The sequence below is a fragment of the Marmota flaviventris genome, chromosome 1 (genome assembly GCF_047511675.1).
Source record: "Marmota flaviventris isolate mMarFla1 chromosome 1, mMarFla1.hap1, whole genome shotgun sequence".
Lineage (NCBI taxonomy): Eukaryota > Metazoa > Chordata > Mammalia > Rodentia > Sciuridae > Marmota > Marmota flaviventris.
Genome location: NC_092498.1, coordinates 101772785 through 101796234, shown reverse-complemented (window position 1 = coordinate 101796234; position 23450 = coordinate 101772785). Strand labels below are relative to the sequence as shown.

Here is a 23450-nt window from a genome sequence, read left to right as displayed (position 1 = left end):
TCCTGGGCATACCTGGGATAGGATCCTAGTAGGGGGCCAGCCTCTCCCCCTAGAGCTGGTCAGAACAGCAATGGTCAGTGCCATGAGCTTGTTTTATTGGTGTGACCTTGGGTGTCTCCCTGCCTCTCCCTGAAGGCTGGCAGGCAGGGCAGGAATCTCTGCACAGACACTGGCTCTTGGGTCCTTGTCTCCTTTGTGTCCCCTGCAGGACCTGCACGAGGGGCCTTCCATGTGCTGATGGGTGTGTCTGTGGGCACAGGCTTGGGAAGTGTTGCTGTAGCTTGAGCTGGGCCAGGTGGTGATGAGACCCTGGTCTCAGAAGTCTCCAAAGTTCACCGTGTAGGTCTCCACTGTTGTGAAGGGGAACGCAGGGCCAGTAGCTATCTCCTCTTCCTCCTCTTCCCCCTCTTCCCCCTCCTCTTCGGGCTCCAACTCAGTCCCAAACTCTGTTCCAAACTCTGTCCCAAACTCTGTTACTACCTCCGTGTAGGTCTCGGTTTCCGATTCCTCCCAACCTGCAGTGGTTGTAGGTAGAAGGCCCCAGGGTCCCCAGGTAGTGCCTGGGGTGGGAGCAGCAGTGGGGCTGGGGACAGGGGTTGGAGTAGTGGTGGGACCCACAGTGGTATTGAGGCGACGCAGTCGCATCCGCTCTCGCATTCGCAGGCGGTACTGTAGGCGGCGCTGCTGCAGGCGGCGCTGCTGAGGGGTCATGGGGCGTAACGGGTCAACACGCAGAATGGGCCGGTTCCCATTCATGGCCATGATCTCCCGAATGCGTTTCCAGTTGGAGCGAGCCAGGATGAAGTTGCACTGGGTGGCCCCAATGTCATAGTCCACATTGCAGGTCTTGGAACTGGAGGTATAACCCTCTGCATGGGCTGTCACTCGATACTCACCCGGGTTCAAAATGCGCCAGTAATCACCACCACTTGCTACACAGGAAAGACAAGCTGGCTGTCCCAGAGCCTCTTTAGCTCCACCCTTCCCCTCTGAGCTTCCCAGCCCCAACCTCTTCTAGGTGCCCACTAGTCCCTGTTCTTCCTGTGGCCAGGCCTTTCTCTGGCTGAGTCCTGCAGAGCAGGCCATCTTGCCTCACAGATGTGTCTCCCTTTGTTGTGGGTACTTGGGGAGGACAAGATAGACTCCACTTGGGGAAGGTGGGTAAAGGTATGCACACAAGGTACCTGTCTTCACGCCATGGTTGATGCCATTCACAGAGATGGTGGCATTGGCAATGGGAATGCTTTGTTCATCTGTCACTACACCTTTGATGCCACGATGCACCTGTGGGAAGGAGGGAGATGAGGCTGGGGGACCACATGGAGACCCTATTTTGAGGACCCTGTCCCAGACTTCACCCTTCTCTCCACATGCAGCCCAGACTGCCCTACCTGCTCCATGAAGGTGAGCAACGCCTCCTTGTTGTTTTCCCACTCCCGGGGCAGCTCACTTTCATGGGGGAATTTATCACAGCCCAGGTAGATAGAGAGCTCCAGGCAGTTGGTATGCAGGTAACTGAAGTCGTTGATAGCTGGACGGACAGATAGAATTACAGTCAGCCTCTCCTTGGGCTGTTCCCGACCACAGCCCGTCCCAGGCTGACTCACTCCCTGACCGCGGATTCCACTTGGCCCCGTTGACAATGCCCATGCCATTGGTGTAGTCCTGGGCCTGACAGCCTCCTCGGTAGGGCTCTGTCATGGTGAGGTGAGCAGAGGCAAAGGAGATGGCCAGCCAGCGGAAGATGGCATGGTCTGGGGTCTCCTGAGCCTCAGATGCCTCTTCATCATCCTCTCCACGGGCAGCTGCCATGGCTGCAGCTAGCAGCTGCTCCTGGCTGGGTGTGCGGGCCATATCATAGGGGTAGGATACGAGCCGCTCACCACCATTCAGATTTGCTCCGAGCACAAAGGGGTTCTTCTCCATCCAGGCAATGATGGCTCTGACCTCCGTGGATACCTGGGGGTGGCCAGCACAAGAGGCCAAGGCTCCCATCATCATACCCCCTCCATCCTCCATAGATGCTCATGACAGTGGCTCACTTTTCTCATCCCGTTATGTCCCTCTGACTCTCTCCCAGCCCCTAAATCTTAGCACCTGAGGTTAAGCCACTTTCCTACTCCCCAGCCCAGATTTTCAGGGTTAATTCCTCACCGTGGCATCTGGAGACAGGTAGCGCTCAGGGATGGGCAGGTTATTGTTGGGGACCCGGTAGGGGACCCATTTCCTCTCCTCAGCTCCCCAGAGCACAGAGTTTAGATCCGGAAAGTCCTCAAAGATGTCAAAGCCTTCCTCGGTCCACAACCCCAGTGCCCAGTTCCCAAACTCTGAGCCCTGTGAGAAGTCAACAGGGTCAGCTTTGGCCTCTTCAGCTGCTCATCCCCCAACCCCCACCCTTCCCTGGCCAGCCCCAGGTCCCACCTACCATCTGTGCAGCCACTTCATAACCATCAGGGTTCAGTGAGGGCACCAGGTGGATGCGAGTGTCCTGCACCAGGTTGCGCACACGGGGGTTCCCATCACGGTACTCTCGGCACAGGTACTGCATGAGCAACAGCAGTAGCTCTCGGCCCAGCACCTCGTTGCCATGGATTCCAGCTGTGTAGCGGAACTCGGGCTCCCCTGAAAGGGCAGGAGCCACAGCAAGCACTCAGTCTCACGAGGCCCAGGGCATTTGAGAAAGAGCCCAGACACCAGGGGACAGGGGGCAGGGAGCAGCTGAGGTTTATGGTGCCCAGCAAGACAGGCCTGGATCCCCAGAGGGACTCCAGGAGCAAGCAGGAGGTGGTGAACTCCACATAGCAACTGCACAGGCCCTGCTGCAGTGCCAGGGTCTTGCCTCTGATCCTCTGTGGAGTGGAAACTGAGCCAAGTAGCTCAGGGCCAGGCAGCCAGGGCTAGCAGAATGATGCCCTCAGGCCCTCACCCAGCTCATGATCCCCAGGGTTGTCCGAGATCTCCATGGCATATATCTTGAGCCCTCGTGAGCTCTTTCCCAGGCTGTATGTGCGGGTGATGGTGGGGCATTCTTCATTCACCACCTTCATCAGCTGGCAGGGAGAGGGCACCACATCACTGACCATGCCTCTTCTTCTGTCCTGATCTGTTTTATGGGATGGATAGCTAAACCCAGCCCCTCTCAGGTGGCCCACAGGTTCTAGCCTTCCTAAGTCAAGGGGCAATCAACATCCCTCTAAGGGAGGCTGGGCCCCTGAATCAGCAGGACTGGGCTAGGTATGAGTTCCAGTCACCCCTGCAAAGGGCCCACCCTGGCATGGGACACAGGCTTCTAACCTGGCGCATGTCCTTGTAGCTGTGGTGCCGGAAGTCCAGGTCATCAGTCGGAACCACCTCATTCTGTGCATAGTAGCTGTGGACAGCTGCAGAGGGGTAGGCAGTCGGGATCTTGATGTTGACTCACCCACAGATCAACTCCAGCCACCCCAACCCCTGGCCAGCCCCTCCATACTCACGAGTCACGGGGCAGCCCAGCACTTCCAAGCGCATGCACAGGCTGCCATTCCAGGTAAGTGGGTAGATCCGGATGAATCGGGCCACTACTGGCTCTGGAAGCTCACTCAGCACAGGTGTGTCCTTGTCCACATTCCCGTGGAAGATCTGGGGAGGGACAGGCCTCAGAATAGCACTCCTACCCCTTCTGAGAGCCCACTCTGGCCCACACAACAGAAACAGCACAGGGTTCAGGTGCCTACCATTTCCTCATAGCCATTGGTGTACATCATCCATGTCTGGCTGTCATTGCTGAAGCCCACGAAGAAAGTGGTCACAAAGTCGTCACTGTGGAGAAGATGTTGTCAGGGCAAGGCTTCTCTCCTGCACCAGGCCCCAGGCCCCAGGTGACCTAATCCCCCTTTCTGAACCAGCAGGGCTATGGAGTTTTACTCAGGCATCAGGTACCAGGTCCTGTGCCTGTCCATGGCTATGGGTGGTAGTTTGTCCCTGACCTCATGCTCATCTGAACTCAGGGGCTAACTACCATGGCTGAGGGTCAGGGGCAAGGCTGGCCACTCATGGATTTTACTGGCTTTTCTGGACCAGCTCAAGGGCTGACTGAAATGTCCCAAATGGGACTCCAAACCTTGCCAACTTCCCAAGAGCCCAGCCACGTACTGAATGCTGGAGTCTCGGCCCTGGGTGATGACGCCAGTGAACCGAGTAGTCCTCCTGGTGTCCACCTCAATCCACTGGGTCTGTGAGTCATCCTCAGCACACCATGCCCCATCATAGTAGTCATCCTCATTGGCACCAGCCTGTCCAGAATAGTAGGTGCTGAGCATGGGTGGAAGAGCCCTTTGCCTGCTAGGGGATGGGCCAACCACTCACCCACCTGCATGTTGAGCCGGCCACGCTGTGCCCCTAGGCCATGGCGCAGCATGGAGGAGGCGCGGATCTGGTTGTCCTCAATGCGGTGCGACTCCATCCCAATGGGCGGGCACTCTGAGGACACACACCCCAGGCTGATGGCTAGGGGCTCAGATCTCCCTCCACCAGCCCAGAGCTACAGGGCCTACAGCCCATTCCCCTCAAATCAGAGATGCTAATTGGAGGCTGTGGCAGCTTGTGGCTCTGCTTCCTCTGCTTGGGCCACAGCTGCCCTATCTGGAGAAAGAACATGCTGATGGTGCCCAGCTCTCAGGAACCCAGGACTCACATTAAATCCCGTGCAGAGCCCTGCCAGTCATGACTTCACCCAGATGATGAGGTCATCTGCACACTGGCCCCCACAAGGATACCCACCTGTAAAGGCAGCTGGAGGCCTTGATTTTCACCCAAGGCCCTCCTCACTCCCTACCCTGCCCCAGCTGCAATTTTATCTGGTGTATGGTCTTGAGCTAGTTTTTGTCCTATCCCTACCCATCCCCACTCACTGATTTTCTCCACTGGAGCCCACTCCTCTTCCAGCTCCTCGCCCTTTCGGGGACCTGTGGACAAGGGAGGAGCTAGATCCAAAGGCCCAAGGCAACAAGAGTCAAGATGCCCCATGGGGACCAGCCACACACCTTTTTGGTCCTTGCCCTTTTCCACAGCCCACTTGTCCTCTGTTTCCTCCTTGGGGCTGCTGCCCTTTTTGGGTTTCTCTGGAGGATGCAAGGTAAGAGGTCTGTCATCCTGGGCCTCAGCATGGGTGTGGTCAGACTGAGCTGGGACGTGTGAGTAACAGACTAAGCTGCGAAATGGCTGAGTTGGGACATATAGTAGGTGGGCAGGTTGAGCTGGGGTACTTGGAGGTTGGTCAGGCTAAGTTAGGGTATATGGGGGGGTCAGGATGAGCTAAGACATATGGTGAAGCTTAGCTAGAGCATTTGGGAAGTCAGGATGAGCTTGGACTCATGGAAGAAGCTAAGCAAGGGCATTTGGGGGGGGTCAGGCTGAGCTAGGGCACATGAGGAGGAGGTCTGGCAGGCAGAGCTGGCCGTAGGGGGTGGCCCTGGTCCCACTCACTTAGCTCTTCCTTCTCTTCATCTGTTTCCAACTCAACATGGGGCTTCTGTGGCGGAGGAGGCAGGAAGTAATAGTCCACTGTGGGGAGAGAGAGCTTGGCTGCGGCAGCTCTGATCCTGCTCTGGGGGCCTTGGTTCCTGGGTTCACAGGAGCCCACAAAGCAGGACTGGGCAGGAGGGGAGGGAGGTAGGGATCTCGGGGACAGGCTAAGAAGAGGAGAGGGGTCCTCCTATGAGAGGGTGGGGCATCAGGTGGGACAAACAAGACCCTGCTGAGGTCCCCAACTTGGTCCCACAAGGCAGTTTGGCCTGAGGCAAGAAGGAATCAAGACTGGGCAGAGAGTGGTACCAGGGCAGATGACATGCCTGAGTGGCAGCTGGCACCCTATGGAACCGTGAGGACTGAGCTAGAGAGAGGGTTGGAGGAACTGACAGGGATCTGGAGGCAGGAAAAGAATAAGGACCTGCTCAAACCCATAGCCCAGGAGAGAGGGAATCTGCAGGTGCCACAAGCACTGGGGATGATGAGCTGGAGCAAGGTGACCCTCAGGAAAGGTAGCAAGGAGCTGGGAGGAAGGAGACTAGAGCACAGGACAGGGAGGGCTGGGCATGCATGGAATTGAAAGGCCTAGGGACACCCCTGAGGGGATAAAGGCAAAGTCAGGAGCCAGGAAAGCAGGCAGGGAAGGCCCAGTCCCTGGCCAGATTCCTGGCCCCATGTGTCCACTCACCTACATCCCTCAGACTCTAGGACACTGGATACTCACTGTCATCATAGTTAGGGATCACGAAGCCATCCCCGTAGTCAGGGGGCAGCACAGGCTTTGGAGGTGGCTCTGTGGAGGTGTGGAGTTGGGGGTAGGCCAGAGTCCCTCCCCTGCACCTTTTCCCCTTCTGCCCCCCATCCTACCAGTTATCTCCTTCCTCTCTTCTGGCTCCTCAACCTTCTCCTTTGGGCGCTCTGGCCAGAGCCTCCTCCTGATGGGTGGTGGCCTAGGCTGCTTCTGGCGCCGGATGTACTCAACTGAGGGGAGGCAGAATCTGATTTGCCCTGCTGAGACGAGTCCTCAGGTAGGGCCACCATTACCCAGGCCAGGTCTGAGCCACTGGGACAGCGGCCTACTCACAGTCCTCGTAGTCCTCCCTTTCTATCTGGTCATTGTAGTCCAGAGTGGGCACCTCAGTCTCCTCCTCAGGCACTAAAGGAAGATGCCAGTGGCTACTAAAAACCCCACCCAAGCCCACTCTGGGAAACCCCTCAAGTGCAGCAAGCCAAGGTGGTTTGTCACCCCGAGGCCAGAAGGATGACAGCCACTCACCAGGCTGGTGCTCTCCGGCCTCTACATGGATCTCCTCTCCTTGACCCTGCCAGGTATTTGGGAAGGCTTCTCCTGCAACACAGATGCCCCAGGAGCAGGTGGATGGGGGCCTGTCCTAACCACCCTGACAGCCTAAGGCCACCAGCCATCACAGGCCCTGTGGACATACTGCTAAGCCCACACTCCTTGGAGTGAGCACTCCTGTACCCTGCTAGCAACCCTGAAGTCAGAGAGCTGGGCTGGCTATTGACACCAAGGAAGACAGGAAAGAATCCTGAAAGTTCATACAGCTGGGGACAGAGATCCCCATCCCCAAGCTACCAAGCCCTCTTCCTACCCAGGAAAGGCTAGAGCTCTGAGGAAACTCATTGGTCAAATTGCCAAGTTCATGATAAAAAAATGAAGCCCCAAATCCTACTTTGTTTGTAGGGAGAAGAGTTCCAGGGACCTACCCTCCCCATTCCCAGCCTCTAATAGAGGTCAGAGCCCCATAACCCCAGAGAAACCTGGCACAAACCTCCCTCCTGAGGTGGCTCCCCAGGGTCGGTGTTGGGGGGTGGGGGCAGTGGCCACTCCAAGGTTTCCATGGGGGCTGGAGTGGGGAGTCTCTTCCCGGTCGGGGGCCTTTTGGTGGCCTTGGGTGGCTTCTCCTTGGGCTTCTTGGTGGCCTTGGGTGGCTTCTCCTTGGGTTTCTTTGTGGCCTTGGGTGGCTTCTCCTTGGGCTTCTTAGTGGTCTTGGGTGGCTTTTCCTTCCCCTTCTTGGGAGGCCTCGGGGACCCCTCCAGGGGCTGCTTGGTTGCCTTTGGGCCTTTGTCCTTCTTCCCTTTCTTCCCTTTGTCTTTAGCCTTTTCTGGAGGTACTGTCCAAGATTAAGATTTAGAGCGTTTAGAGCCCACTCTGTCTCCGTGTGGCCCCTCAGGATGCCCACAACTTGGGTACAGAGGCTCTTATCAGTCCCCAGAGCAGTTCAGGAAACTAAGAGGTTAAACACTGTGGCAGACCTAGTATTTGAGCCCCAGCTTTCTATCTGTGAGTCTGGGATTGTCACCATCATATCTCAGACTCTCTAAAGCCTAAGTGTGTGACACTCAGATCCAGGGAGAGGCCTACACCTGCCAAAACCTCAAGAGGAGCCCTCCACAATCCACTCCTTCACCAAATGTCCCTTTATCAGTCATGGAGTACCATTCTGTGCTGGACATGGAAAGGACAGAGAGGTGACTAAATCATGCAGGCCCGAAGAATCAACAGTCATCCCTGTAACTATCATACAAATTGAAGGACATGGACCTGGGGTCTCCCTGCAAAGACAAAGAAACTTCAAAGAAAAGGCACACTTGGTGGGTCCTGAGGCCCCCAAAAGAAGAAAAAGTAAGAGATCTTGGATGGGTTGGGGACCTGAGGGCCACACAGGGGACAGAGGAATAGTCTAGGATCTTCTGGCTGCCGGGTCATCTCAGGGAGTCTGGGAGCAGGTGCCCCAGGTGAGGCTGCCCCATGGGAATCCTCCCAGGATGCATTAGCAGGAGCTGCAAATGCTGCTGTGAGTTTAATGGTGGATGGGAGACACGAGGGCAGTTTGGCTGAAATACAGGAAAGTTACAAAACAACCAGGAGAAGGCCAGTTCCAGCGATATTCCAAAACCCTAGACAGCAAGCCTGGGCTGCTGAAGGTGCCGGGAGGTGAGTTGTACAAGGAGAGTCAGGAAAGATCTACAGCTGGGGCTACAGGGAGCAGGAGGAGGAATCTGCTGACCTCAAGAACGATGAATGGTGCCTTAGAGTCTCCTGGGAGAGAGATCATAAGATCTTTTGCCACCCTCCAGAGAGCCACGGGAAACAGCCAAGATTTATTGACAACTGATTACATAAGAAACCTTGGGTTACATGCCTTGGTGATGCATCACCTCATGTAATTCTCATAATAATCCAGGATTGCCCACTTCCACCTATGGCCGTGGGCTATAGGTCTTCAGCAGCCCCTCCCCATACCTGTGCACTCTTGGGGTAGGTGGGCAAGTGCAGGCGTGGGGTGGGGGTGGGGGTGTGGCCTGAAGAGAAGGCCTGTCAGGAAGGACAGCTGGGTGGTGATAGTTCCCTAGCCTAGCCTAAACCCTCTTGGGGCCTGGGGGGGGATGAGCTATTAGAACAATTGTATCCACTAGCTCCCCAAAGCGGCCCTACCACCCTGTGCTGGATGTGCCTTCAGGTCCCAGGGCTCCGCGCCAGCACTGCCCTCGTCTGGCACAGCGTCCCAACAGGCGCGGTTGCAAGTCCTCACCATGAACAGTCTGGGGAGGAGCCAGGCCCTTCAAGTCCTTTCATGCTCACCTAAGGTGCCAATCCCCCCACGGGTCGCCCCGGCCCCAGGCTCTCACCTTCTGCACCCGCCCCCAGCTTGCCCCCTGGCTTGGCTTTGCGGGCGCGCTGGGTGGGTTTGGGAGGCGGCGGGACCTCCACGTCGTCCTCCCGAGGTTCGGGCTCCAGCTCTGACAGGAAGCCTTCGAGGAACTCCTCGATCTCGTCGTCGGTCAGCACCGTCTGTGAGTGCCCCCCAGGACAGAGTGCTAGCAGTGCCAGAAGGCAGCCGAGCAGGGGCACGGTACGCACTGCCATGGCCGCGGCACGGGGTGTGGGGGTGTGGGGCAGGGGCGCTGGGGGCAGGGGCGGGAGAGGGGTTCTGAGAACTGGGGCGGGGCGGGGATCCTCCGGAAAGGGGTGCAGAAAAGTGCGGGGGAGGGGATTCTGGGAAGGGGTGTGGGTGGCACGGGAGCAAGGGGATCTGGAAGAGGGTGGGAAAGCGTTTCCGAGGTGAGGGGAGGTCTGGAGAGAAGTTCGGCGGGCTCTGAGGCTGATGCGGCTCGAGGGTGGTCGGGGGCGCTCCAAAGCGCTGGCGGCGACTGGGCACTCCAGCCCCGCGTGGCGCGCTCCCGCGCGGACCGCCCTCCAAAATGCTAGCTGCGGCCCGGGCGGGGGCGCCGGGGCTTCCGGAGCGGGCTCCCCACCCCCCGAGGGAGGAGGAGGCGAAGGAGGAGTCCGGCACCGACCGAGGGGCTGCGGGGGCGGGGATGGGGGGGGTGGAGCAGTTAGGGCGCCGCGCTCTTGGCAGTTCCCAATGCGCGGACTACCAGCGCTGTCCCGTTGGAGGCCGGAGCCCAGCACCGAGGATCTGAGGGTCTGGGTGGCAGGGACGACTGGGGGGGATGAAGGGCCTAGGAGAAGAAAAGGTACGGTCTGGGGGTGAGTATCTGACGAAGCCAATGCCTCTACCCCACTTTGATCTTAGCACTCGCCAAGTCTGCCAGAGGTGCCTGGGAACTACGGGTCGTGAGGGTTCTGGTCACCCCATCCTTTCCACTCTGTGAAGCGTTTGCCGGAGGGCTCTTCGAAATGTCACCTGCAGCAACCCAGTGTCAACTTCCCGCACTCGTCCCGCCAACCTCACCAGGTTTGTGCAGGACCAATCCCTGTGCTTATAGGAAGAACAGCACATTGAGAATTCACTTTCTAGCCTGGGGCAGTACAAAACTGCTCTCAGCAGCAACTGCTCTGTTTTGGGTAGATGCCTCAGACAGAGGCATCACCCCAGGTCTAAACATGGACAAATTACCATTTCATTTCTTCCCCTTACCAATACCTGTGTTTTTTGTTTTTTGAATTTACACCAGGCATTGGGCATCCTCCTGTATTCCCAGCTATTGGAGAGGCTGAGACAGGAAGGTCACTAGTTCAAGGCCATCCTGAGCAAATTAAGACGCTGTCTCAAAAATAAAAAAGGCTGGGGATGTAGCTCATGATGGAATGCCCCTGGGTTCAATCACCAATACTGCAAAATTAATTAATTAATTAAATATGTTTCTAATGGCTCCAGGTACCACATGAACTCAAGGGCACATAGATTGGGTATCAGGGCATCAGGATCCATCAGTGGTGTCCATCATGGTGCCAGTAGAGGGAGATTTACCACATGTGCCTTGGTGTTTAGCTTCTAGAAGAGCAAATATTGACTGGCCCAAAATGGCTATCACAGCTAAGGGCATGGCTTCTACCGCTGAAGGAATAAGGAATTCAATTCACCCTTGAAGGAATAAGGAAGCAAGACAAAGCACACTTGTAGCCAAAAGTCAAGGTGAGCAGTAGCCAGCAACCTTAATCCAATGTTGTAAGAGTTTGACCCTAGTAATGTAGTCCTGTAGGAACACCCAGGAGCCCTGGAAATATTAAGAGTTGAGTTTGGACTTCATATGTACATAGAGAGAAAAAGCAAGTCAGGAAGCACCTGGGTCCTGATGTGCCCTGGGCCAGCCTGAGCAGACAGCAGCAGCCAGGCACATCCCAGTGGGGCTGCTGAGCTGAGCACCAACAGGACTCACCAGGAGTGGGAGAGTCCTCCAAGGCCTTCCCTCTGCTTTCCCACTGGCTCTCCTTAAGAAAGCAGGGGCACAGTCAAGAGCTGGTCCCTGAAGTCAACCCTGGCTCTGCCTTCCTGGCCCTCTGATCTCTGAAAGTGACCTCAACAGTACTCATCACTACTACTATGTGTGGATCATGCATGTGCCATACCTAGCACATGTGTTCAGTATTCACACCCTACTGGCTCTTGGCTCCTGATTTCCCCTGGAGACCAGCATGGTCCCCAGCCCCTGGGCTCTCAAAATAGCCCCTCATAGCCAGGCCTCTGCCTGCCCTAATGGCCCCAGCCTGGTCCTAGTGGCAGCAAGTGTGAAGCAAGCTCTCATCAACCACTGTCCCCTGCAAACCTCTGACTCATCATTCTCAAAACTGCTTCTGGGAATTTGCTCTGCTGCTCCAGGTTGAGTGTGTCATGCTGGAGGCCCAAGGCTGGGTGAGGGGCTTTGGAATGTCACTTCTCTGGGAATGGCTCACACATGAATTGAATTTGAGCCTGACATCTTCTGCCAGGGAAAATAGAAGCCATTTAGAAAAACAAAAAAGAACTATAAAGAGCCCTTTCCCTTAGCTGCAGTGAATCACCAACATGAATTTGAACAGAAGCCCCGCCACCACCACCATGGGGAGCTGGACCCTCTGTGTCCAGGAGGACTAAGGGTTTGAGGGCCTCTAACTGGGCAGGAGAGGGCAACTTCTCTCCAAGCAAGGCTGAAGTTCCTCCCCTTGGGACCCCTGCTAAGCTTAAAGATCTGCCCCCAGGCGGTCTCTGGGGCTCTGTCTGGGATAGGGAGATCAATCAGGGAGCCTGTGAGGAATCTTCTCTCTCTGCTGAGGAGCATATGCCAAGCTTCCCAAAGGCACAGCCAAAACCAATCTAGAAAGTGGGAGGCTCCTGTTCTCCGTGACCTTGAGCACTAAGGGGCTTCAGAGTCCCAGCCCCTGCCACACCTCAGAGCGTCTTTATCTACATCCAAGGATTTTCCTGAGCTACCTTGGGGGGAGTCAGCTAGAGACCCAGGTGACCTTTCACCCCATTCCCCCTCCCTCCTGCTTCTCACAGCAGGACTGGGCTGGCCTGAAAAGGGGAAGGCCACCCTCTCCCTTGTTGCTACACAGTGAGAAGCAGAGCTGTGGAAGAGCCAAGGAACTCTGAGGGTGGAGGCCTAAAGCAGAGGAGGAAAGAGCAGAGAGAAAGTGGGCTTCAGCCGGTGAGTATGTCCTGTGAAGCTTGTGGGCCAAGAGTGCACCTCTGAGGACCCTTAAGAAAGAACCCTGCCAGGAGGATTCCCTGCTAGGGGAAGCCCCAGGAGAGGGAGAGAGAGGTCAGGCCAGGGACACCTCAAGTTGTCAGGGGCAAGGCCACAGAGGAGGAGTGGTGCCATGCAGAGTGTCACACAGGGAGGGGGGCGCACCAAGGCCTCTTTGCCCTTTACAGTAACACCTCTCCTCCTAGAAGTAAGGGCCCCCTCCTCACCCAGGGAACTTTCTGGGATCAAGCCTTTGGGGTGGGGACAGGAGATGCTGCCAACAGGATGAGAAATCGAAGCTTTGAGTTAGACTGAGTTTAACTAGTTGATGGGCCAGCAGTGGGAGGGAGGGGCCAGAGCCGGGCTGTGAGAACAAAGCCCTGGTTTCCTGCTTTCTCCCACTGGTCTGCATCCAATTTGCAGGCTATGACTTTAAATAAGGTCTCTGTTCCCTCAGGCTATGTTGGGGGAGGTCTTCACAGGAAGGTCCCATTCCTTTGGATAGTTTTGTGGCAGGTACAGTTTGGGCCTAGAGGCAACACTGGTCTATCTGTACTTGGGAGGCATGAGGGTCAGTCCTGACCCTGCATGTTGGTGATCTGACCCATCTCTTCTCCTCCCCTCTGGACTTAAGAGTGCCATCTTATTCACTTTGTGACCATACAGTTTCCACTAGCCCTCATTCAATTCTTCTTGTTCAGAGAACACTGTGACTCCTGAAGGAGGACCCCAAGACCTGGGTAGCCTCTCTTTGAAGATACACTTCTGATCCCACAAGAGTGGGAGGCACGTGGACTGGGGTTGCAGGTTAGTGGAAGAGCACTTGCCTAGCATGTGTGAGGTACTGGGTTTGATTCTCAGCACCACATATAGATAAATAAAATAAAGGTCCATTGACAACTAAAAAATATTTTTTAAAATAAAATAAGAGTGGGAGGTATGTGCTGCAGCTCCCTCTCAAGGAACTGGGAAAGTCTAAAGGTCTCAGCAGAAGTCCATGCAACATACTCTGTACCCAAGTACACTTGTCAGCTTCCCTGAGTTTGTGAAAAGACACCCTTAGCCATCTTGGCAGGACCTGCAGCACCATTTCAAGAGGGGACTGATGAGATGTCACTTGCCCCACTTCTCTGTGGCTCCACATATGGGGTGAACAGAATAGACCACTATTCCTCAACCTACCAGGCCACCCTGAGCCCCCACACCCCGCACCAGTTCAGTGCCCTCTAGTTTCCAGGGCACCATAAACACCTCAAAGGTGTGTTCCTATCAGTGTTTCTTTGGTTCACTCAGGGTATCTATGGAACTTTCAACAAGGTGTAGGTCTGAGGGTGGTCCAGAGGTCCAGCAATCATTGATAGGTAACCTCCCTTCAAAAAGCTAAGGCTGGATGGGGCCTGAGGCATACAAAGTCAGCAATTCAAATGCCTAGACACAGAGGGCATAGGTAAGGACCCTGAACTCCTTGGGGGAAGGAGGAGGGGAAGCTCAGGCAGGCAAATTCTGTCTCCAGGCCCTTCAGGGCATCGCAGGTAGCACAGTGACCTAATACTTGCTAAGTATGTGCATTTCCCCATTTTTCAGAAAACTGAGACCCTGAGAAGTGACTTGTTCAGGACACCTCATGTATGTGATAATGAAGGTCCAAATTAATCCCTCTGAGGCTGAACCAAACACTCCTTCCACATGGGCTTCACCCTGTGGGGCCATCATGCAACAGGGCCATAGCAGCCTTCCTCCAGCCTCCCTCCTGCTGAGACCCATGCCTCAGCCCCTGAATGCCACATGAGCCATGAGCCTCACTAGGGCCTCAGCTTGACAGGGGACCTAAACTCACCTGCCAGCAGGCTCCAGAGGGCCTGTGTTCTATCTGGGAACCCACAGAACACAGGGACAGGAGGCTTCCAAGGCCTAGGAGCAGATCCTCCCAACCTGAGTCTGAGGCCTCCTGGGCCCATGTGGCACAGCTCAGACAAAGAGGGTTGTGCCCCCAGAGGAATGAATCCATGATTAGTGATAGCTTGGGGGTTCCTTTATGCAGAAACTTGTTCCACAGTTCACTGTCCAGTAGCACTGTATGCATGTGTGTGTGTGTGTGTGTGTGTGTGCATGTGCATGTGTGAACTAAATAAAAGGTGCAGGAAGTCTGATCTTAGCCAGCAGGCCCCCCAGATCCTAGATACTGTTTCTCCTGGAGACTGGGTTCACCCATGGGCAAAGGAGAAGGGACCAGGCCTTGTTCCTCCCCTGGGGGAGGTCTTTAGAGACACCCCCTTCTCAGTAGCTCAGGTGCCTGGATGTCATCAGTAGGGTCAGCTTCTGGAGTCCACAAGGATGGGTGATTCCCCAAGCTGTGGTGACTAGGGTCTTCCAGACAGCGTCTAGCCATCCTCACAACTGGCAGAACAATTTCCTTGGTTTCCAACAACTTGAAAACCACATGTGATTTTCCACAGTCCCGGCTCTGCAGGCCTGGCTGCTGAGTGAGCAGAGTCCATGCTGAATTCCTTCCACTCACCGCAGGGCAGACAGCAGGCCCAGCTGTGGGGAGATTCACTGGGATGGGGGTCACCACAGCAAGGCAGGGGCGGACTTCCAGCACTGATGAGTAATTCTGCAGTCAGTAAATCTGGGAAGAGGGCATGTGACCACTTAATGTAACAATCAGCCCAGTGTTAAGTTACAAAGGAGGAGGCATTCTTCAAAACAAGGTTGAGTGGCAAAAATAGTTTAATCCCCACCTCACATCTTCATCAAAATTAACTCCAGAGGATGGAAGATATCAAGGTTAGGGGAAAAAAACCTCAAATGTAGTAAAAGAAAATATGAGTCCGTGTTTATATTCTTGGTGGGGGAAGTTATCTAAGGAAGGATAGAGAATTTTGATTTCATAAAATTTTTGCCTTCTGTATAATAAAAATACTCTGAAGATAAAATTTAAAAGCAGGGCTCGGGTCATAGCTGTGGTAGAATGTTTGCCTGGCATGTGTGGGGCACTGGGTTCAATTCTCAGCACCACATATGAATAAATAAAGGTCCATCGACAACTACAAAAAATTTTTTTTTAAATTTTAAAAGCAAACAAAATACTGGAAAAGAATCTGTAATCCTTCCATCTGAAATAGCCTCTTGTAGCCAGGCACAATGGCACAGGCCTATAATCCCAGAGGCTCGGGAGGCTGAGGCAGAAAGCTCACTAGTTCAAAGCCCCCTCAGCTAAGCAACTCAGTGAGATTCTATCTCTAAATAAAATACAAAATAGCAGGGCTGGGGTTGTGGCTCAGTGGTAGAGTGCTTGCCTCGTGTGTGTGTATGTGTGACTGGGTTCAATCCTCAGTACCACATAAAAATAAATAAATAAAATAAAGGTATTGTATCCATCTACAACTAAAAAAAAATTTTTTTAAAATGGTACAAAGATTCATAGGTAAAAATCCAGACACTTATGCCTTGATAAAGGAAAGCTGCTAAATAAACTTCTTTATATTTTTTAAAACTAATTTGACTATATTGTTCCTTTAAAAAGTGATCTAGAGTGCTGCTTGCCTGGCATGCATGAGGCCCTGTGTTCTATGCTCAGCATTTCAAAAAGAAAAAAAAGTGAGCCAAGACTCAGTGGAATACTGTGTGCTTAGCATGCATGAGGCCTTGGGTTCAATCTCCAGCACCAAAAAATATATATAAATAAATAAGCTCACAAAAGGAGAAACATAAATGAGTAGGAAACATGCAAATGTTCTACCTCACTAAAAGTTGTAAAAGTTCAAATTCAAATGTACCCAATACTGCTTTTTCCTTAATTCTCAGTTAAAAATCTCTCAATGTAAGCAGTAATGGGAGATTACTGTCTGAGTACTACTAGTAACAGGGACCTTCACACTATTTAGGTCATCTTATTCAACGTGATTTGATTGAAAAGAGCAGAAGCCCTACAAAGCAGCTGAACCCCAATCAGCCATCTTGCTAAGTGACAGAAAATCCGATGTAATAATGACTAAAATAAGGTAGAAACATATTTCTTGCTCATGTAACTAAATTGAGGCAAGTAGTCTGAAGCTGGTATGGTAGCCTAACAACCACCAGAGATTCTAGCTCCTTCCATTTTGTTGTTCCCCTAAGCTCCACAGAGAGCTTCTTTCTCAAGAGTACAAAATAGCTATTTGAGACCCAGCCATCATTGCATCATCCTAGCCAGCAGAAAGAAGGGAAGGGAATAATATTAATGTTCAACATCTTCCTCTACAAACACTTTCTAGAAGCTCACACAAAACTCCATGTTCACTCCGTTGGCCTTAGCCACAACTCTGTCACAGGCCATGCCCAGCTACAAAGAAAGCTAGGAAGTATGGTCTTTTTCTGATGTTCTGGGCTCACTAAATGTCAGGTGTTCTATCACTAAAGAAGGAGACAGATACTGAGGAATAATTAACAGTCTTAGTTACATATGGTATTCTCTTGCTTTTGTGTCTAGTAAGAGTGCTAAAATCTTAGACCAGTGTAAAAAAAAAAGTCAATATTTGGAAGAGGAAACTGTGAAAGCTGAAATCCCAGGAAAGTGTAAGAATAAGAAATCAATGGTGGCATTAGCAAGTTTGTAGCCAGTTTCTGAGTGAGGTATTCATATCCTTGCCTGTTTGTCTGCAGACTCAGCCCGTAGCTCAGCCAAGGAAAGCAAGAAACAGGCACCAGCTTCAGGAAGGGAGGGGATCCTAAAAGGCACCCATCCCATTTCCACAGCTCCTGCTGTTAGTGAGGGTGCCAGAAGGGCTGGGGATGTAGTTCAGGGGTAGAGTATTTGCCTAGAATGCATGAGGACCCTGGTTAAGTTTCCAGCACCACAAAAAAGAAAAAAGAGAGAGAGAGAGAGAGAGAGAGAGAGAAAGAGAGGTGGGGAGCAGAATGCCCCCCTAGTCTCTAGCTATGACCTCTTCTAACAGCCACGCTTCTCCAAGGAGTTGTTTGCACTTGAAGTTTCCAATTCCTCAGCCCCAGGCATCTGTTCTTGCCCCTGGCATCTGGACTCAGACCCAGGGACCACACAGGCAACCAGTCCTGCCCAGCCACTGCAGGCTTTCTTTGACAGGGTTAAGTCTAGGATTGCCCCGTTTTTCTCCTCTCCCACCCCCAAGGTCAGCTCCTTTTTTCCTTATGAAAAACCAGCCTCTACCTCAGAGCAAAGCCTGCCCAAATAGGTCCCCAACTGAGGGAACTATGATTGGTTCCCAAGTTTCCAGACAAAGGGGGGAATGAAAAACCAGCCTCTACCTCAGAGCAAAGCCTGTCCAAGGAAGGGACATGACCTTTGTCCTTGGAAAGACCCACAGAGCTCTCCTAGGCACATTCCCACCCTGCTAAGTTGTTTATCTACAAATAACAGGAGAGACCTGCTGCGCCAGGTGTCCCTGACTCAGTGGGGATCCATAGTAACCCCCTAGCAGCCACCAATCAGCATGAGACAGGGAAATACCTGGGATGCTAGATGACCCTCCCAGTAGTTTATGGTGGTTGATAACATGTTGGGAAACCATGTAGTTCAGCACGTACACCCCTCTTGGCTTAAACCAATCAGTTCAAATGAATCCCCCTCTTGTAGTAACCAATCACCCCTACCCAACTTATTCCTGTCAGTGAATGTGCTAATCATGTCTTAGAGTTGTTATTTGATTTTCCCGTGGTGTATGATGATTTGCTAAGAGATGCTATGATGTATGTGGGGGTCCCTGCCTTCTCCAAAGAATGTATAAAACAGCTGCAAACCCTGGGCTCGGGGCCTCTCAGCGTCACCAGTTGCTGTGTGTGCGCGGAGGACCCAGCTAGCTCGCAATAAACACCTTTTTGCTGTTCACATCGATCTTGGTCTCTGGTGGTCTTTTAGGAGTCCCGAATTCAAGCAAACACTTACTCTGCCTTTTCTCTCTGGGAACCTGATGCTTTCTCCCTGTTTCAGAGACCTCCCCACCTGCCAAAGATACTTCTTCTTCTTTTTTTTAATGCCAACATCCTTGGCCTTTGTAATAGTTAATTTGAATTGTCAATTTGTCACAGATTAAGAAGATTAAGAGGATTATGGCTTTGTAGATAAGGGTGTGTCTAGGAATGACTGGCATGTGGGATAGCCAACTAAAATGGAGACCCTCCCTAAACATGCGCAGCACCAACCAATAGGTTGATGGTTTGGATGGAATAAAAGTTGGAAGAACAAAGAAGCAGCAGCTGATGAAAGCTGCTTTCTTCTTGAACGGGTTCTTGATTGCTGCTGCAATCGTCTTAGGATATCAGACTCTCTCTTCTTCACTCTTCCAAAGTGGACTCTGATAGTGATTTTCCAGAAGGCTTAGGTCTCAGACTAGAGTAGCACTGTTGATTTCTCTTGTTCTGGGGCTTCAGCCTCTTGGACTGACCAGCTATTGGTTTTTCCAGTTCTCCAGCCTGCAGGTGGCCCTCGTGGACTATCTAGCTTCTGGTCGTGTAGCCAACCTAATAAGTGCCCCCCCCCCCTTTTTTTTGATACTGGGAATTGAACTCAGGGGCACTTGAACACTGAGCCACATCCCCAGACCTATTTTGTATTTTATTTAGAGTCAGGGTCTCACTGAGTTGCTTAGTGCCTTGCCTTTGCTGAGACTGGCTTTGAACTCGCAATCCTCCTGCCTCGGCCTCCAGAGCTACTGGGATTACAGGCATGCGCCACTGCGCCCAGCCAAATCCCCTTTTTATAATTATACTTCCTATTGATTCTGTTCCTCTAGAGAATCCTGACTAATACAGCCTACTGCCTCCCATGAGCCTAAGCTTTGGTCATTCTCCAGCATTCTCACCACAGCTAACCCACATGCCCATTCCAGGCCTCTCTTTGAGCCTCCACATATCACCCACAGACCATCATAGAGGGCTTGGGGAACTCCCTGTGTTCTTCAAGGAGGAAGTTTCACCCTCTGCTTGAACCCCTCCCGAACTTCCTCTTCCCTCAGGCTTTGGAATGAGCCTGCACTCCCAAGAAGCAGGTACCTCATTTCTGGGCCCTTGAAACCCATGCTCCATCCAGTTCACCATGGCTGAGCCTCACCACTGCAGGCCTAGTACCTTGTCCCTTTGGTAAATCACTCCTTTACAGTCCTGAAGGAAATATATTCCCAAAGGGTAAGGAAGGCTGACTTGATCACTCTGTGTCCACTAGCTTAGAGCTCACTTTTGGGGACTTAAAAAAAAAAAAAAATTAGCTTTCCGGAAGGTTACTATTGGTGCATCTAAAGCCAGACATCAGGGCCCTTGTGAAGTGTGGTCTGCTGATAGGATGGGGGCGGGAGTCTCCTAGTAGGAAGTACCTCTCAGGGGCAGCAAGAGGCAGGGGCTTACATTCAGCACAAAGACCATTTGCTCACTCAGAGAATATCTGTAAACGACTTCATGTGTCAGGATCCCAAGCCCACACAGAGGTGCCCTGCCCTTGGAGTCTTCTCTCCAGAAGAGGAAAGAGTTGGCTACAACCTAGTGCTGGGGGTACATGGGGCCCAACCCTGAGGACCAGCATGGACTTCCTGGGGGAATGCATGAGTGGGATGAACCAGGTGAATCCCTGGGAGAGGGTGACAGGGTATGTCAAGGCTCCAGTTAGGATGACCTTAGGGGATGTCAGAAATACGGGCACATGGTACAAACAGGGTCTGAGGACATGGGAGACCAGCCTGAGATTGGGTTCCATCATGGGCAGAGGGGCTTCATGGGGCTAACTAGGCAGGGATAGCAAGTCACTGGGATGGCCTGCACTGAACAGAGGTGGATGGCCAATGGGGACAATGCTGAGATAGACCACAAGAACTGGCCCAGGAGTTTATGGAGGCTAGGACAGAGCCAGCAAGGTTGAGAACTTGTGGGAGGTATCTGAAAGGGCTATGGGGAGAGCAGGGGACTGCAGATGTGGAGTCCCCCATCCCCAGGGCCTCTTACAGAGAACCAGCTATACATTCCTGTGAAGAGTGAGGGGAGGGCAGACAGCAGGTGGTGATAGGGACACATGAGCCCATTCCAGCCAAATGCAGTGGTAGAACTGGATATAAGGAAGGGGTAACCACATTGCTCATCCTCCCTTGAGATGTTACTTCCCAAAGTCAGTTTGTGGTGTGGGGCCTGAAGGGCCACAGGCTCCCATACCCTATGTCCCTTAATGCCTGGTGCCAGGCTGGACACCAGGCATTTCTGTTGACCTCCCTGCCCGGTCTGCACTCCTGCTAGCTGTTCCCCATCACAGCTCAACTGGTTCTACACAATTGCTACTGACACAGGGAATAAGGATGGGGACAGAGAACTTTAGAGTGGTCAGTGTCTTCCCCCTACCCTGAATTGCAGGACCAGGCAGTGCCTCTGTCCATATTGGTCAGTGCCTTTCCCAGTTGCCCACTAAAGCCAGCAGGAGCCTGGGCTCAGCACCCACCTAGCAGAAGCCCTTTCATGCCCATGTTGGTCACCCCACTGGCTGTGGCTCTGTTGAATATGCTTACTTTTAAAAATATATATATTTATTTTTTAGCTGTAGATGGACAAACACCTTTACTTTGTTTATTTATTTTTATGTAGCTGAGGATTGAACCTAGTGCCTCACACGGGCAAGGCAAGCGCTCCACCACTGAGCCACAACCCCAGCCCGGATATGCTTACTTTAAAAAAAAAAAAAAAAAAAAAAAAAAAAAAAAATATATATATATATATATATATATATATATATATATATATATTAGTTGTAGTTGGACACAATATCTTTATTTTTTATTTATTTATATGGAGTGCTGAGGATCAAGAACCCAGGGCCTCGCAAATGCTAGGCACTGAGCCACAACCCCAGCACCCCCATATGCTTACTTTTAAAAAGTCCTTTATTATGCAAGTACTGCATGCTCATTGTAGAGAAATTAGAAATGACAAAAGGCCAGGGGCTGGAGTGGTAGCTCAGAGGTAGAGTGCTTGCCTGGCACATGTGAGGCCCTGGGTTCAATTCTCAGCACCACATACAAATAAATAAATTAAATAAAGGTCCATCAATGACTAAAAAATGTTAAAAAAAAAAAAAAAAAAAGAAAATAAATGACAAAAGGCCAAATAACAAAGCTATTCTGTTTTATCAAATTCCAGACCATCCCACCTCCCAGGAAGAATAACTACCAGTTTGTTACAACAATGTCCAGAGGTTTTTTGGAAGTGAGCAGACCTGGAGAAGCCCTGAAGGAGCCAGACAGCCAGGTTCACACCCCAACACTGCTGTTCATCAGCTATGCAAGCTTGGCCAAGGGGCTTGCTCTGTCTGTGTCTACAACTCCTCCCCAGAAGGATGGGGACAGTGATATCACCCTCTGACAGGAGTTCCAGCACATTCATGAGTTGACACGTGTAAAGTGCTTACAGCAGTCTGGCACAGATCACTGGGCAAGGCTTGATCTCATTTTGAATATGTGCACACACTTAGAAACATTCTATTATGGAAAATTTCAATCATCTGCAAAAACAGTGAAATGATATACTGAACTGTCTGCCCTGGCACCTGCTCCTGAAGTTCAACTCATGACCCACTTTATTTCATCTGTGTTTTACCTTTTCCTCCATCCGAAGACATCACATGATTTCACCAAGAAATATGTTATTGTGCCTTTCTTTTTTCTTTATTTTCCTTTTTTTTTTCTTTATCACGAGGAATTGAACCTAGGTAAATGTTCTAACATTGAAGTACATCCCCAGCCATTTAAAAATTTTTTAATTATATTTTGAAAAGAGTCTTGCTAAGTTGCCCAGGTTGGCCTCCAACTTGTTTGTGATCCTCCTGCCTCAGCTTTCCCAAATATTTATTGTTCATTTTTTAAAAAATTCTCTTTCCTATAAACTTTTATCATTTTTGAAAATTCCAACTATAATTCCTTAATAGCCAATATCCACCCATAGTGCATATTTCCTTAATTGCCCCATATGTTTTATTTTTATTTTTTACAGTTTATTCATTTGAAACAGGATCTAGATAAGGATAGTGGGCTGGGATTGATAGAACTCTTACATCTGTTTTAACCTATAGACTCCCCCTCTTTTGTGGTTTGGATCTGAAATGTCCTCCAAAAGCTGATGTGTTGGAGGCTTGGTCCCTGTGTTAGACAACTTTGCAACACTGTGACCATTTTCAAGGATTCAAGAAATGGTCAGCTGGCTCCATTGCTCTGGGCCTTTGGTGAGGCAGAACATCATGGAAGGTTTGCAGCCAAGGAAATCTGCTTAGCTCATGGTGGCTGGGAAGGAGAGAAAGACAGAGAGAAAAGGAGAGAGGAAGGGGTCGGAGAGAAAATAAATTCTTCCAGGGCATGCCCCTGTGATCTACTTCCTCCAACACCTCCCAGGAATCCATTCAGCTATCATCAAATAGATTAATTCACTGATGAGATAGGAGCCTGTTAGGGTTTGGATATGAGGTGTCCTCCAAAAGTTTCTGTTAATGCAGTAATAGTCAGAGGTAAAATGATTGGACTGTAAGATCTGTGACCTAATCAGTCCATCCTTGCTTGAATGGACAGATTGGGGGTTAACTGTAGGCAGGTAGGGCCTGGCTGGAGGAGGTGGGTCATTGGAGGTGTACCTTGGAAGGGTACATCTACCCTGAGGCCCCTTCCTCTACCCCCTCTCTATCTGCTTCTAGACCCTGCCATGAGTTGAGCAGCGTTTCTCCACTGGGCTCTTCCCCCATGACATATTGTCTCACTTTGGGCCCAAAGCCATGGAATCAGCCATCTATGGTCTGAGATCTCTGAAACTGAGTTCAAAATAAACTTTCCCTTCTCTAAATTGTTCTTTTCAGGTATTTTTGTTACAGTGATAAAAAGCTAACTAAGACAGCCTCATCATTCAATCATTGCTTAAAAGCCCCACTTCTGGACACAGCTGCATTGCCTCCAACACATGAGCCTCTTAGGGGACATTCCAGATCTAAACCATAACAGTCCCCAAAGCAGCAGTATTCCAAGGCAGGAGGTGATTGTTAA

General features: G+C 51.7%; 1 protein-coding gene and 1 long non-coding RNA gene across 2 annotated transcripts; one reads left to right on the top strand and one right to left on the bottom strand.

Moving 5' to 3' along the window:
* Positions 1 to 74: 74 nt before the first annotated feature.
* Aebp1 (AE binding protein 1) lies at positions 75 to 9748 on the bottom strand. The gene is made up of 21 exons (XM_027938332.2): positions 9160 to 9748; positions 7299 to 7640; positions 6782 to 6853; positions 6590 to 6661; positions 6373 to 6486; positions 6230 to 6298; positions 5464 to 5541; positions 5022 to 5099; positions 4890 to 4943; positions 4349 to 4458; positions 4132 to 4271; positions 3714 to 3798; positions 3474 to 3618; positions 3295 to 3380; positions 2927 to 3050; positions 2426 to 2622; positions 2155 to 2334; positions 1608 to 1959; positions 1392 to 1531; positions 1185 to 1284; positions 75 to 932 (listed from the first exon to the last, which is right to left on the bottom strand). The coding sequence occupies exons 1-21, from the start codon at positions 9395 to 9397 to the stop codon at positions 316 to 318; spliced, it is 3393 nt and encodes a 1130-aa protein (XP_027794133.2). The 5' UTR covers positions 9398 to 9748; the 3' UTR covers positions 75 to 315.
* On the top strand, positions 9294 to 23174 carry LOC139706412 (uncharacterized). The gene is made up of 4 exons (XR_011707979.1): positions 9294 to 9383; positions 10068 to 10229; positions 12311 to 12402; positions 21568 to 23174. It is a non-coding gene; the product is annotated as an uncharacterized lncRNA (long non-coding RNA).
* Positions 23175 to 23450: the final 276 nt, after the last annotated feature.

Excerpts from the sequence above, each read along its gene's own strand:
- Aebp1 (XM_027938332.2), bottom strand. The coding sequence starts at position 9,397 with ATGGCAGTGCGTACCGTGCCCCTGCTCGGCTGCCTTCTGGCACTGCTA. Across the intron at positions 5,100-5,463 it reads TGAAGAGAAGGAAGAGCTAA|AGAAACCCAAAAAGGGCAGC; the intron begins GTGAGTGGGACC and ends TGCATCCTCCAG. Across the intron at positions 2,335-2,425 it reads ATGAAGTGGCTGCACAGATG|GGCTCAGAGTTTGGGAACTG; the intron begins GTAGGTGGGACC and ends GACTTCTCACAG.